Below are 15,193 nucleotides of genomic sequence, written 5' to 3'. Positions count from 1 at the left end.
AGCCTCCCATGTACCTGGGATTACAGGCATGAGGCATTGTACCTGGTCTCTTTGCTTTAAAAAGTTTTTTTTGGGGGGGGTAAAATACACATAATATAACATTTACCATTTAACCATATATAAGTGAACAATTTAGCACCACTAAGTGCATTCACAATGTTGTATAACCATCACCACTATCCATTTCCAGTACTTTATCATCATCCCAAATGGAAACTGTACCCTTTAAACACTAACTCCTCATTCCCTCTTCTTCTAGACTCTGGTAACCTCTATCTGCTTTCTGTCACTAGGAATTTGCCTACTGTACACACTTCATCTATGTGGAATCATAATATTTGTCTTTTTATGTCTGGCTTCTTTTGCTTAGCATGTTTTCAAGGTTTACTCATGTTGTAGCACATATCAGAATGTGATTCGTTTTTAAGGCTGAATAATATTCCACTGTATGGATGGATCACATTTTATCCATTCATCTCTTGGTGCAGCCTCTCTGCTTTCTGCTTATCAAGCTCCTTTTCATGTTTCAAGTTTCAGTTTAAATGTCACCTCTGGGGTCAGGTGTGGTGGCTCACGTCTGTAATCCCAGCACTTTGGGAGGCCGAGGCTGGTGGATCACGAGGTCAAGAGATCAAGACTGTCCTGGCTCACATGGTGAAACCCCGTCTCTACTAAAAATACAAAAAATTAGCTGGACGTGGTGGCGGGCGCCTGTAGTCCCAGCTACTCTGGAGGCTGAGGCAGGAGAATGGTGTGAACCTGGGAGGTGGAGCTTGCAGTGAGCTGAGATTGCGCCACTGAACTGCAGCCTGGGTGACAGAGCAAGACTCCGTCTCAAAAAAAAAAAAAAAATAAATAAATAAAAAAGTCACCTCTGTCATTATTCTCTTTCTTAGTACCTAGTAAATAAGTATATTATTTATGATTGATTTCATGGCTTTCATTAGTCTCTCCTACTGGACTGTAAATTGGGGAGCTCAGCGACCATACAGCCTTCTTTAGCAGGATCTCACCAGGACATAACACAGTGCCTGGCATACTCAAGGTCTGTGGAAGCACCTTGAGGTCCCCTCAAGAGGCGCTGCAGATGACGGCAGTCATTGTGGAATGGGCTCCTTAACTGCCATCCCAGCTTATCGTGTGGCTGAGCCTTGTAGAAACCCTTGCCCCCTTTTTTGTTTTGTCCCCAAGCTTTATGTCCTTTCCCAGTTCCGAATCTTCTTGCTTTGTCTTCTAGGCCTTCATGCTTGCTTCTCTCTTGGCATGACATCTCTAGGCTTTGATAAAGCAGAAACAGAGACCTTGGGGCTGACTCCTGATTTCCCCCATTACCTCTGTGTATGGCCCTTATAGGTTGGATGGCCCAGCATGGTGGGCTGATTACAGAAGCAGAATTTCTCCTTTGAGTTGGTCAACAGGGTGGGACATGGTTTCCAAAGTCCATTAATAGCAGAGCCTGATTCTGTAGAGATGGCCAGCACTTTAACATGTGTAAGGTTAATAGATTGACATTATTTCCCATTTCACAGAGGAGTTTAAGGACCAGGATAAGGAAGTCACTTACTGTATGTCACGAGCTTATGCACCAAGATGAGAGCCCAACGCACTTTTCTAGAAGGCAGCCCCAGTCAGCGTACCCTGGAGATGGGAGGTGATGATGAAAAAGCTGGAGGGCGCTAGGAGAAGGGTGCCGAGACAAACACACCTTCACGCACAGTGTGGTCTAGGACCCGGCCAGAAGGGTATTCACTGTTGCTGAGTCAACTCTTCGTCTTTTGAGATTTTTCTTAGTAGGGCCTGATTTATCTCTACAAAAGTGGAAAGAGTTTGAAAAAGCTTTGACATAAATTGTACCACAATTTAGTGCATTCAAATGAAGAGTGGCAGATAAGCTTCATTACATGGCTGCCCGTGGAGTCTTAGGGCTGGTGTGAAAAGGATCCTGAGACCACATCCAGACTTAGCACAGACGAATGCTGTGATTGACTAATGATGCCACCATGGCTGAGGGAGGAGTGAGTGAGAGCACATTTACCTTGTGTATAGGATCTGTGTTCCGGGTGATAGGATGTTTGGTCATTTGAAATACATTTTCTGGACTGGGCATGGTGGCTTACACCTATAATCCTAGCACTTTGGGAGGCCAGGAAAGGAAGATTGCTTGAGGCCAGGAGTTCAAGACCAGCCTGGAAAATATAGTGAGACCTTGTCTCTGCAAAAAAATAAAAAATTGTCTGGGCGTGATGGCATACACCTGTAGTCCCAGTTGCTCAGGAGGCTGAGGTGGGAGGATCGCTTGAGCCCAGGAGTTCAAGGTTACAGTGAGCTGTGATCATGCCACTGTACTCCAGCGTGGGCAACAGGGGAAGACCCTGTCTCTAAAAACTTTTAAAAAATAAATAAATAAAAATTAAAAACAATTAAATACATTTTCTGGCACCTCACAATATACTGATCTTTTAACACATTTTTTTAAACTGCATTGACTTACCCATTGCATGCAGCAGTTCTGTTGGGTTACGCTTTTGCCAAGTAAATGCCATTAAAATATGTCTCCGTATTTGTAAATGGTTGAAGTCATTTGAGTGTGCTGAATGAGTGATGACATTGGTTATAAGGCTGCCAATAGTAGGGATGGTGCATGAGCTTTTGGCTCAGAAAGACCTGTGTAAGTTTTGTCTTAGCCACTAACTAGTTGTGCAACCACTTCTGAACCTCTCTAAACTCCAGTTTCCTTTCGTGGAAGGGAATAAAATGGTGTTCATCTCTTAGAGCTATTGTGAAGATTTAATGGGATAATGAATAAAGCCCTTGACCTTGTGCATAATGTAGAATAGGTATGGCTCAATGTCACGGTCATGAACAAGTGGGCCATTTTCTAGCGAGGAGTGGCAGGTCTCCTTATCAAAAATGTAAGATCTTTCTGAAACTTCTTACTATAAAATGAGAAAGTCTAAAGTTCTTCAGTTTTTACTTTACCTTATTTATTTGTTTTCCATTCAGACATTCTATTTACAACTAGAACGTTAGAATGAAGAGTTTTAATGTTATCTTTTGATAAAAAGAAATATTCATATGCAGCTCAAAGCACTGACAAACATTATTGTCACTTCTGCAAATGGGAGATCCTTACAAGAGATCTCCTAAGCCCTTTTTTTCTCCTAACATTCATGCTTTTATGCACCCTACCACCTCCTCTGCAGTTTCTGAAGTGGTTAGATTCCAGTTGTTTCCATACTAGACACTATTTATTAATGATAAGTGTTATGTGAAAAGGAAAATTTTCTTTTTCCTCCAAATGAGCTTTCTCTATGAATACGATCTGAAGAAAATATATTGTTAGTCAAGGCTAAAGTTCATGGAAGAATTTAGAATACAAAATGCATCAAAAAGTAATCTGTTTTTCTTTCTGTTGCCTTAAGAGCAAGTAGACTTTTGGGTACTAATGAGCTCATTAGAGCAGTTAATAAACTACTCTTGAGAATGTGCTTCATGGCAAACTATAACCCTCCCATTTTTCTTTTATGCTTGCAGTAACATTTTTTTTTTCTTTTCTTTTTTGAGACAGAGTTTGCTCTTGTCGCCCAGGCTGGAGTACAATGGCACAAACTTGATTCACTGCAACCTCCGCCTCTTGGGTTCAAGTGATTCTCCTGCCTCAGCCTCCCAAGTAGCTGGGATTACAGGCGCCTGCCTCCACACCTGGCTAATTTTTGTATTTTTAGTAGAGCTGGGATTTCACCATGTTGGCCAGGCTGGTCTCGAATTCCTGGCCTCAGGTGATCCTTCTGCCTCGGCCTCCCAAAGTGCTGGGATTACAGGGGTGAGCCACGGTGCCTGCCACATTTTTTTTTTTTAAATAATTTCAACTTTTATTTTAGATTCAGGGTGCACATGTGCAAGTTTGTTACAAGGGTATATTGCGTGATGCTGAGATTTGGGATATGAATGATCCTGTCACCTATGTAGTGAGCATGGTACCCAACAGTTAGTGTTTCAACCCCCTTCCTCCCTCCTCCCTCTATTTGTCCCCCATGTCTATTGTTCCCATCTTTATGTGAATGAATACCCAATGTTTAGCTCCCACTTATATGAGAGAACGTGTGGTATTTGATTGTCTGTTCATGCATTAATATGCTTAGAATATTAGAATTTTCTGTTCCTGCCTTAATATGCTTAGGATATTAGAAGTGGCCTCTAGCTGCACCTATGTTGCTGCAAAGGACATGATTTTTTTTTTATGGTTGTGTAGTATTCCATGGTGTACATGTACCACATTTTCTTTATCTAATCCACCATTGATGGGCATCTAGGTTGATTCCATGTCTTTGCTATTGTGAATAGTACAGCGATTAACATACAAGTACATGCATCCTTTTGATTGAACGATTTATTTTCTTTTGGATATATACCCAGTAATGGGATTGCTGGGTTGAATGGTAGTTCTGTTTTAAGCTCTTTGGAAAGGACTCTGGAGATTTCTCACAGTGACTGAATGAATTTACATTCCCACGAACAGCATATAACCATTCCCTTTTCTCTGTAGCCTTACCAGCATCTGTTGTTTTTTGACTTTTTAATGATAGCCATTCTGACTGGTGTGAGATGGAATCTCATTGTGGTTTTGATTTGCATTTCCCTGATGATAAGTGATGTGGAGCATTTTTTCATATGTTTCTTGATCGCTTGTGTGTCTTCTTTTGAGATATGTCTGTTCATGTCTTTTGCCCACTTTTTAATGGAGTTATTTGTTGTTTGCTTGTTGAATTGTTTACGTTCCTTATAGATTTTGGATATTAGACCTTTGTCAGATGCACAGATTGCGAATATTTTATCCTGTTCTGTAGGCTATCACTTTCCTCTGTTGATAGTTTGTTTTGCTGTACAGGCTCCTTAGTTTAATTAGGTCCCACTTGTCAACTTTTGTTTTTGTTCCAATTCCTATTGAGGACTTAATAATAAACTATTTCCCAAGGCTGATGTCCAGAATGGTGTTTTGTAGTTTTTCTTCCAGCATTCTTACAGTTTGTGGTCTTATATTTAGGTCTTTAATCCATCTTGAATTAATTTTTATATATGGTGAAAAGTAGGGGTCCAGTTTCATTCTTCTGCATATGGCCAGCCAGCTAGCCTAGCACCATTTATTGCACAGGGAGTCCTTTCCCCATTGCTTGTTATTGTTGACTTTTTTGTGGAAGATGTGGCTTCATTTCTGGGTTCCCTATTCTGTTCCATTGGCCTCTTGGCCTATGTGTCTGTTTTTGTACCAGTACCGTGCTATTTTGGTTACTGTAGACTTGTAGTATAGTTTGAAGTCTGGTAATGCAATGCCCCTGGCTTTGTTTTTTTTTTTCAGACATGAGGTCTCAGTTGTGTTGCCCAGGATGGAGTGTGGTGGTGCAATCGTGGCTCAGTGCACCCTCAAATTCTTGGGCCTAAGGGATCTTCCTGCCTCTGTCTCCCGAGTAGCTGGGACTACAGGCATGGGTCACCATCCTTGGCTAATTAACATAAATTTTTTTCTTTTTTTTTCTTTTTTAAGAAACAGTGTCTTAACAGGTTGCCCAGGCTGGTCTTGAACTGCTGGGCTCAAGTGATCCTCATGCCTTGGCCTTCCAAAGTACTAGGATTATAGGAGTGAGCTACTGCGCCCAGCCTTGTTCTTTCTGCTGTATAACATTTTCTAAGTTCAACTTGCTAGATATTGAGACATTAGATTCCAACCTCCATCATGAGTGATATGTGTAATTTAGTGCCCAAGGGATCCTGGAATGAGGGGCCAACCTCAACAGTCAAATTCATGGTTATATGCAGACATGCTGCAAGATGCATGAAACTTTGTTGAAGATTCCTTAGACCATGTTACTTACATAGGAACGTCACAAAGATTAATGTTTAAAATAATGTTTATAATTCAAAGGACTGCAGAGGATATTTAAAAATACAGGGTATATGCACAGCCCAGAAAGAGGTTACCATTTAGTGGGGGAGAGAACACTTTCACAGATGAAACAAATGAAGAAACCATAGGTATCGCGCTGAATTATCTGATTTGGAACGTAAGCATTGTGCAGACCCTGGTGTTAATCTGCCTGGACTGTTTAGGCCCTTACAACCTACCACATTCCACTAATTTCCAGTTGATGTGCTAGCCTTCTGATCGGATTCCAAGGCACGCTAGAGACTTATTTCTGTTATTGTTGGGTAAAGATGAAAACTGACTCGACTGTGATTTTCTTCAGTTTTTAGCACTTGCTTCTGCTCTTTTGCAAAGCTTTACATATAGCACTGCTTATTTTTCTGGGGAGATTTTATTTTGGGGTCAGTATCAGTAAGTGGAATGGGTCCATCATTCATTCCCCTGGCAGGTGGCAAAATGTCTGCCTGAATTTATTGGCATTGTTGGTCACTTTTTTTCTTTCTCAGCTTGTTATTTATTGATCTCTAAACAGTCTTAGATGGAGCCTTTATATTACTAGATTCTTTCTGTCATCAATCTATGTTATTGTGCTGATGTGTATAATAAACGGCAGCCAATATGGGTGACATTTGTGATACAGTCAGTTGTTGATTAGATGCTGTAAGTTGCCTGTACCTTTCATCAAAGAAATTTCCTTCTGGACTATTTCCTTGGTAGAATATGAAAGCTGGCCCTGTGGATAAACATTTTTATCTTCAAGATATGAGATATAAGTTATATTATAAATTTGGCCCTTGAAACCAGCACAACACATTCTCCCCCACTCCCCCGGGAGCCCTGTTTTGAAGCTCATTATTTGAATAAAATCACAGACAATGGGAGAGTAAGGCAAAATTCCCAGCCATGCTCATAATTAGTTGACTGTATTTCTGATGCAGAGGCAAACGTTGTTACTTAATAACGTAATTAGCCAGAGAAACATGTGCTTTAATGAATGTCCCTATGCATATGCAATGCAAATTTGTGCTGCTTATTTTTTCTTCCTTGGGAGTATAAACTGCTTTTAAATGTTTATTTCCTTGTGATAGTACGAGTTTCGGGGTCTTTTAATGTATGAAATAGGATTGTATTTTTATTTCCCACTGTGGCCTCTGTTGGATTGATTTTTGAGTGTTTCTTAGTAGGAACTACCTACTTTCTTGGATGCCATTTGGTCTGAGCAGAAGTGGCAGTAGTTGGGAATATCTGTGACGGGGTCATGTTCTAGGCAAGCCCCAGGCCAGACTCTAATGTCATACATAGGGTTAAACATCAGGCCCAAGAAGGTTTCAGGGAGTCACAGAGCTGCAGAGAGACATCTATTTCCAGCAGCTCTCTTGCTCTTGGAAAGTTCTTGGAGACAAGATTGGGCAGGAGGCGTTGTCATCGAACCCTTCCAGACTGACTTGAATGCTTATTCAGGCAACCTTTTCTCCTTAGGTTTTAGCCAACCTGTAAGGTTAAAGAACCGAGTCAGTGCCTAGGTGGAGCCCTTTGTGGTGAAGCTGCCCAGATTTACTGGACCTGGACTTTGAGGTCACACAAACCACAGTTTGAATATCAGCTCTTTTACGAGTGGTGTGACTTTGAATGTGACGTAAGCTCTTAGGGCCTCCATCTTCCTATCTGTAAACTGTATGAGAAAACCCCACCTACTTTGGAGGATTTTCTTTTTTGGTTTTGTTTCTTCGGGACAGGGTCTCTGTCACTTAGGTTGGAGTGCAGTAGTGCGATCTTGGTTCACTGCAGCTTCCACCTCCTGGGCTCAAGTGATTCTCCCACCTCAGCCTCCCGAGTAGCTGGGACTACAGGCACGAGCCACCAATGCCTGGCTAGTTATTGTATTTTTATTTTTATTTTTAAAATTTTTTTGTAGAGATGGGGTTTTGCCATGTTGCCCAGGCTAATCTTGAATTCCTGAGCTCAGAGTGATCCGCCCTCCTCAGCTTCCCAAAGTGCTAGGATTACAGGCATAAGCCACCTCCCCTGGCTACTTTGTAGGATTTTCTGTTGGAATAAATAAGGTAGTGTGTATCCAGTAGACTACCTTGTGTTTGGGAGTATTTCAATGAATGCTATATTCTCTCTCTTTCTCTCTTTCCTTTCCCTTTTCTTTCTTTTCTTCCTTTTTCTTTCCTTCCTTTCTTTTCTTTCTTTCTTTTCCTTCCTTCTCCTTTCCCTCTCTCCTCCCTCTCCTCTCCCTCTCCCTCTCCTTTCCCTCTCTTCTCCCCTCCCCTCCCCTCCCCTCTCCTATCCTTCTTTAATTTCTGAGATGGAGCCTCACTCTATTGCCCAAGCTGGAGTGCAGTGGTGCAATCTTGGCTCACTGTAACCTCTGCCTCCCAGGTTTGAGCAATCCTCCTTCCTCAGCCTCCCAGATAGCTGGGATTACAAGCATGCGCCACCACCCCTGACTGATTTTTGTATTTTTAGTAGAGATGGGGTTTCAGCATGTTTGCCAGGCTGGTCTTGAACTCCTGGGCTGAAGCAATCCTCCTGCCTTGGCCTCTGAAAGTGTTGGGATTATAGGCGTGAGCCACCATGCCTGGCTGAATGCTATTATTATTAAAATTATTGAGGCCTGAATAACTTTCTTATAATTTCCTGCCACAAGATTGATACTGGTTTTTGTGGGGCTTTTTCTCAGCTCTCATGTACTTGGTGTTTGGTGCATGTGAATTACCTGTGTTGGATAATAAATATGGAAGTAATGTCTGTCCTGTTATTTGGACGTAGGATCTAGTGATGTCTGGTTTCTTCCTGAGGGGCTGGTGGCATATCACAGCAGCATTTATTGCATCTTGAACTGTGATAAAGTAGTAGCAAGCTATCAATGAACAACGGTGTAAAACATATGTTTTTAAGCGGGCCTTGCGGAGGTACAAGAATTATAAAATAAAAACTCTGTCCCTGAGGAACTGTCCATATATTTGGGAAGATAGATATGTATTCATAAAAAGACACTAAATCTGCGAGGCATGAAATAAAGGTCATATGAACAGTATAGATAATACTTGTATAAGAATAGATAATACTCGGCTGAGTGATGGCTCACGCCTGTAATCCCAGCACTTTGGGAGGGCGAAGTGGGCAGATTTCATGAGCCCAGGAGTTTGAGGCCAGCCTGGGCAACATGGTGAAACCCCATATTTACAAAAAATACAAAAATTAGCCATATGTGGTGGTGCACGTGTGAAGTCCCACCTACTTGGGAGGTTGAGCTGGGAGGAGCACTTGAGCCCAGGAGGTCGAAGCTGCAGTGAGCTGTGATTGTGCCACTGCACTCCAGTCTTGGCGACAGGAGTAAGGCCCTGTCTCAAAACAAAACAAGGATCCCGAAACAACAGAAAGAATAGATAATACTCTATACTTCCTATATCTCTAAGTAATAGTCTCTAGGTAATAGTCTTGATTCCACCCTGCTTCTCACCCTCACATCCAAACTATCACCACGAGCATTCAGTTCTGCTTCCAGAATACATCGCAAATCCATCTCTTCCTTCCATTTCCATCCCCTCTGAAGTCCATCCAAAAAGTCCATCTCTCGGTTGAACTACTGCTGTAGACCCTGGCTGATGTCTCTTTTTTTATTCCTATTCTTCTCCCAACCTTTCTCTACCTAACAGCTGAAGTGGTCTTTTAAAAACCTAAATCAGATTTTTCATTCCCATACTTAAAACCCAACAAGAGCTTCCACTGCTTTTAAAATAAAGCCCAAGATTTATAAGGCCCTGTGTGGTTTGGCTCTGCTTTTTTCTCCACCTTCATCTCAAGCTGGTCTCCCTCTCACTAACTAGGCTCCTGCCACACAGGTTGCTTTTCCCTTTTTGGAACCCACCAAGAGCTTTCTTACCTCAGGGTCTTTGCATTGGTGCTTTCATTTGATTGAAATATTCTTCCTTCGGTCCCAAACATGGCTTGCTCATTGCCATCCTTCAGGTCCTAATGTATGTGTTATTTCTTCAGAGAGTTCAAATCATTCTGACTACTACTCTATTTAAGAAGTTTTTCTGGGAGGATCACTTGAGGTCAGGAGTTTGAGATTAACCTGGCCAACATGATGAAACTCTTGTCTCTTCTAAAAATACTAAATTAGCTGGGTATGGTTGCAGGCACCTGTAATCCCAGCTACTCAGGAGGCTGAGGCAGGAGAATTGCTTGAACCCAGGAGACGGAGGTTGCAGTGAACTAAGATTGCACCACTGCACTCCAGCCTGGGTGACAGAGTGAGACTTCATCTAAAAAAAAAAAAACAAAAACTGTAGGCCGGGCATGGTGGCTTATACCTGTAATCCTAGTATTTTGGGAGGCTGAGGCAGGTGGATCGCTTGAGCTCAGGAGTTCAAGACTAGCCTGGGCAACATGGCGAAACCCCATCTCTACTAAAACTACAAAAAATTAGCTGGGCATGGTGGCACATGCCTGTAGTCCCAGCTACTTGGGAGGTTGAGGCATGAGAATCACTTGAATCCGGGAGGCAGAGGTTGCAATGAGCTGGGATCATGCCACTGCACTCCAGCCTGGGCAGAGTTGGAACAACATTTTTCTTTTTCTTTTTGAGATGGAGTCTCACTCTGTTGGCCAGGCTGGAGTGCAGTAGCACGATCTCAGCTCACTGCAACCTCTGCCTCCTGGGTTCGAGTGATTCTTGTGCCTGAGTCTCCTGAGTAGCTGGGATTACAGGCGCACATGCCACCACGCCTGGGTAATTTTTGTATTTTTGGTAGAGATGAGGTTTTGCCATGTTGGCCAGGCTGGTCTCAAACTCCTGGTCTCAAGTGATCTGCCTGCCTCGGCCTCCCAAAGTGCTGGGATTACAGGGGTGAGCTACCATGCCCAGCCAACTTTCGAGAAGCTGTGGGTGTAGGGAAAAGAATACAACTGACATGCCTTCAACTCCTGGCCATCCCGTAATTGCCTGTGTAACTTTGAACATATCATTCAATCATTTTGAGCTGTCTTTGCCTGTACAGTGGGGAAAATAACCCTTAACATGGACGGGTATTGTGAATAGTAATGCTTTATACTTAGGATCTGTTGGAATGCATATGATGACAAATGGTAGCCATTTGTACCAGGATTTCATTCAGATTCTCAGCTGAGGGTGTGCACCAAAATCAAATTTGGAGCTTTGTAGAAATTTGGATACCAAGAACCCAATTCAGTACTACTGAATCAGAAGAGTTATCTCCGGGTGGGTGTGGGACTCCAGTACGTACGGTTTTCTAAAGCTTCCCAGGGGATTCAGATGTGTAGCTGTTACAACCATGCGTTTAATCCAAGCCATGCTGGAATCCTCTCTAAATGTCTCTTGCTGAGGGACTGTCCAACTTGAATAGCTCTGTTAATGGGGAACTCACAGAGCCACAGGTCCAAGCTGCTTCCTAATGGGGCATCCACCTGAGCCTTTGAGCCTTAATCCTTAGATAACAAGTTGTTGATTTCTTACCAATTGGGTAATATTTGGTATTAATTTTTTAAAAAAATCTTGCAGTCCCAACCAAAGTCATCATGCCTTCCATTATTCTTGGTCACCTCCAAGATGGAAGCCAATCTAGTTATCTTTTGTACTTTTATCCCTTTTGTGTTTGTGCTTCTCCCCTAACCCAATGACTTGCGCTGGGTTCCCTCCCAGACTTCTCCACTGAGCACTTTAACCTTCCACCTTCAGTGTACATGAACCTATACCTCCAACCTCCTTAGCGATGGCCCCTCTACTTCCTGCTGTAACTGAACTCTGTCTTAAATTAGAAGATGTTTCAGATGTCAACAATGTGACTAGGCAGTCTTATGAAACATTAACCATCTCTTTGGTTGGTTGCTTGTGTACACACAAATATATTCATTCTTGGAATGTCTTGGGCCATTAAATACATCTAAAGGTTTGATGCTGGGAAAACATGATGAGGGCCAAAGAGTCTTGTGTCTGGTGAATACGCATGAAAAGGGAACCAAAGCTCTGTGGGCAAACCTGGGACATGAGAGGTAGACAGGGTTGGAAATTAGATGAGATCCTGCTCTGGGAAACCTCCCTCCTAGAAATAACTCTGGGGTCCTGCAACAGACCAAGCATCCACAATGGAATGGAAAAGAGTGCAATTCCATTAAATCCACACATTCTGTATCAGAGGCTCATTTAAAAGAAGCCATCTATTTCTAAGAGCAAGGATGGCTGGTGGGGATATGGGAACAGATTATATGATTTTCTCTAGTTTGAATGCTGTTATCTCAATAAAAGGACTTCTGTTTAAAAAGGCTGGATGTCAGGAGGGCTTAATTTTCTTGACTTTCTACAGATTGGGGAGAAAATCACAAATCAGAATGAATGCCTTGTTTTCTTTTTTTTTTTTTCTCTTACTATAGAATAACAGATTTTTTTTTTCTTTCTGTGTTTAGGTATAACTGAGACTATTGGTGACATTTGAAATTATTACAGCCATCTTATTTTATATTTATTATACTTTCTTGAATAATGTTGTATCCATGAGCACTATCGTGTGATATGAAACATTAGTATGCTTTACTTCCTCCCTTCAACTCACTGCTCTGGTTTTATTGAAATAATGTAAAATTTTATTTTTATTATTATTTTACATTGTTCAACGTTTAGTTCTAGAATCCTTTACTAATAGTTATGTCAAGCTCTACAGTCACATTTAAGTGATTATGGAGACATCCATACATCTTGCTGATTTCATTGTTTCTTGGTGTTTTTTCTAAAACCTGTCTGTGCTGCCCTTATTCTTACGATATTTGTTCTGATTCATCTTTTTAATTTTTTTTTCCCAGAAAAGATACATGGGTTGATTTTTAAAAATTCTGAAATATCTAAAAATGACTTTCTTGGGCTCTTAAGTGAAGTGTAGTTTGACTGGGTCTAGAATGGTCATGTCATAATCTTTTACCTTTAGATAGTTCTTTGTAAATATTTAATTGTCTTTTAGTAGTCAGTTGTAGGGAAAAAAATTTCATATCAATTGTGTAATTCCAGGTTTATCTCCTCCTGTGCAACTGATTTTTTTCTTTGAAAGGTGCATATAAGTTGAATCTTTAGGAGATAAATACTTTCTCCATTAATTTGCTTTATAAAGTTCAGAGATTTTGAATATATTCTATTTAGCAATCAATTGGCAATAATTGCTACAATTGCATTATCATCTACTCTGGGGTTGATGATCTGAAGATGCATAGTAAAATGTACCAGAGAACTGTAATATTTAAAAGAATGCTAAGATATATTATTTCATAGATCAGTGAATTCTTTATAAGTAAGTAATCTCATAATTTGACTATTCTCTATGTGTGCATGTTTAGAAATTTTATTAAATTCAGACATACTTATATTGGATTATTTGATGGGGTTAGTGTTTTCTCTTTTCCTGTTTGAGTGGCCTCTATCACTATTAAATATTTATTTTAAAGATATGAATTGTAGGGTTGGAAGTGAGGGCTTATAACCAGTGCTGTGTTGGCTCCCATTGCAGAGATCAACTGTGGCAACCCTCCAGAAATGCGGCACGCCATCTTGGTAGGAAATCACAGCTCCAGGCTGGGCGGTGTGGCTCGCTATGTCTGTCAAGAGGGCTTTGAGAGCCCTGGAGGAAAGATCACTTCTGTTTGCACAGAGAAAGGCACCTGGAGAGAAAGCACTTTAACATGCACAGGTACAGATTCTGTTCTTCTGGGCTCCTGCTACCCAGGAACAAAACAGCCAGTGGGAGCCGAGGGCCTAAAACTGTCTGATTGCTGCTTCACTCTACATACTGCATCCAGCTCTGCTCTTTACCTGGTTGTGCACCTGGCTTTAGATTTGTCAGCTAAATCCTGAAGATTTAGAGGGTGGATTGGAAAAATAAGTTGGATGGAAAATGTTATGCATCCATCTTTTGAGACTCACCTTAAATCACTGTGATTCCTGTCCCCTCTGCTGACTGGCTGAGACGTTTTTCTCCATGAACCATTTTCTCAGAGGGGCACACTCCTAACTTAACACCTGTTGACCGTTTTTCAGAGAAAAGGTGTTATGATGAAAAATAGTTTTTTAATGTTTATTGTGTTAACACACATAAAACATAAAATTTATCATCTAATATAGTTTCATTTCTTTTTTTTTTGAAATGGAGTCTTGCTTTGTCACCCAGGCTGGAGTGCACTGGCGCAATCTCAGCTCACTGCAGCCTCCGCCTCCCGGGTTACAGTGATCAAGTGATTCTCGTGCCTCAGCCTCCCGAGTACCTGGGATTACAGGTGTCTGCCACCATGTCTGGCTAATTTTTGTATTTTAAGTAGAGACAGGGTTTCATCACGTTGCCCAGGCTGGTCTCGAACTCCAGGCCTCAAGCGATCTGCCTGCTTAGGCCTCCCAAAGTGCTGGGATTACAGGTGTGAGCCACCATGCCTGGCTTACCATCCAATGTAGTTCGGATGTTTGTCTCCTCCATATCTCATGCCAAAATGTGGTCTTCAGTGTTGGAGGTGGGGCCTGGTGGGAAGTGTTTGGGTCATGGGGCCAGATCACTCAGGAATGGCTTTGTGTCCTCCCCTTGGTGATGAATTCTTGCTCTTAGTTCACATGAGAGCTGGTTGTTAAAAGGAGCCTGGCACCTCCTTTTCTCTCTTTGGCTCCCTCTCTTGCCATTTGACATGCCTGCTCCCTCTTCACCTTCTGCCATGATCATCAACTTCCCAAGGCCCTCACCAGAAGCAGATGCTGGTGCCATGCTTCCTGTACAGCCTGCAGAACCATGAGCCAGATAAACCTCTTTCTTTATAAACTACCTGGTCTCAGGTATTCCTTTATAGCAACATGAAACTGATGAATACACCATCTGAACTATTTTTAAGTGTGCAGTTCAGTAGTGTTTGTTTACATAGACTCATGTTGTTGCACAACCAATCTCCAGAACTTTTTCATCTTGCAAAACTGAAACGTTATACCCGTTAAACAACAACTCCCCATTTGCCCCTCCCCACAGCCCCTGGAATGTCACCCTTCTACTTTCTTCTCTTGTGAATTTGACTACTGTAGGTATCTCATATGGTACTTGTCCATTTGAGACTGGCTTATTTCACTAAGCATAATGTCTTTAAGATACATCCATGTTGTAACATGTGTCAACATTTCCTTTCTTCTTAAGGCTGATAGTCCATTATATGAGTATCCCACATTTTGTTTATCCATTCATCTGTTGATGGACACTTGGGTACGTTCCATCTTTTGGCTATGATGAATAA

At 41.7% G+C, this 15,193-nt stretch overlaps 1 protein-coding gene across 10 annotated transcripts in view; it reads left to right on the top strand.

Moving 5' to 3' along the window:
• The window catches only part of SUSD1 (sushi domain containing 1), a 135,264-nt gene that overhangs the window by 36,532 nt on the left and 83,539 nt on the right, over window positions 1-15,193 (top strand). For 9 of the 10 annotated variants that reach the window (XM_021927276.2, XM_031654402.1, XM_021927273.2 and 6 more), the window contains one exon: window positions 13,444-13,623. The exons of the other annotated variant lie outside the window; for it this stretch is intronic. In XM_021927276.2, the coding sequence (XP_021782968.2) occupies window positions 13,444-13,623 (180 nt within the window). The remainder of the gene's footprint in view (window positions 1-13,443; window positions 13,624-15,193) is intronic. 10 annotated transcript variants of the gene reach the window in all.

The sequence above is a fragment of the Papio anubis genome, chromosome 13, assembly GCF_008728515.1.
Source record: "Papio anubis isolate 15944 chromosome 13, Panubis1.0, whole genome shotgun sequence".
Classification (NCBI taxonomy): Eukaryota; Metazoa; Chordata; class Mammalia; order Primates; family Cercopithecidae; genus Papio; species Papio anubis.
This window is presented reverse-complemented; position numbering and strand designations above follow the sequence as displayed.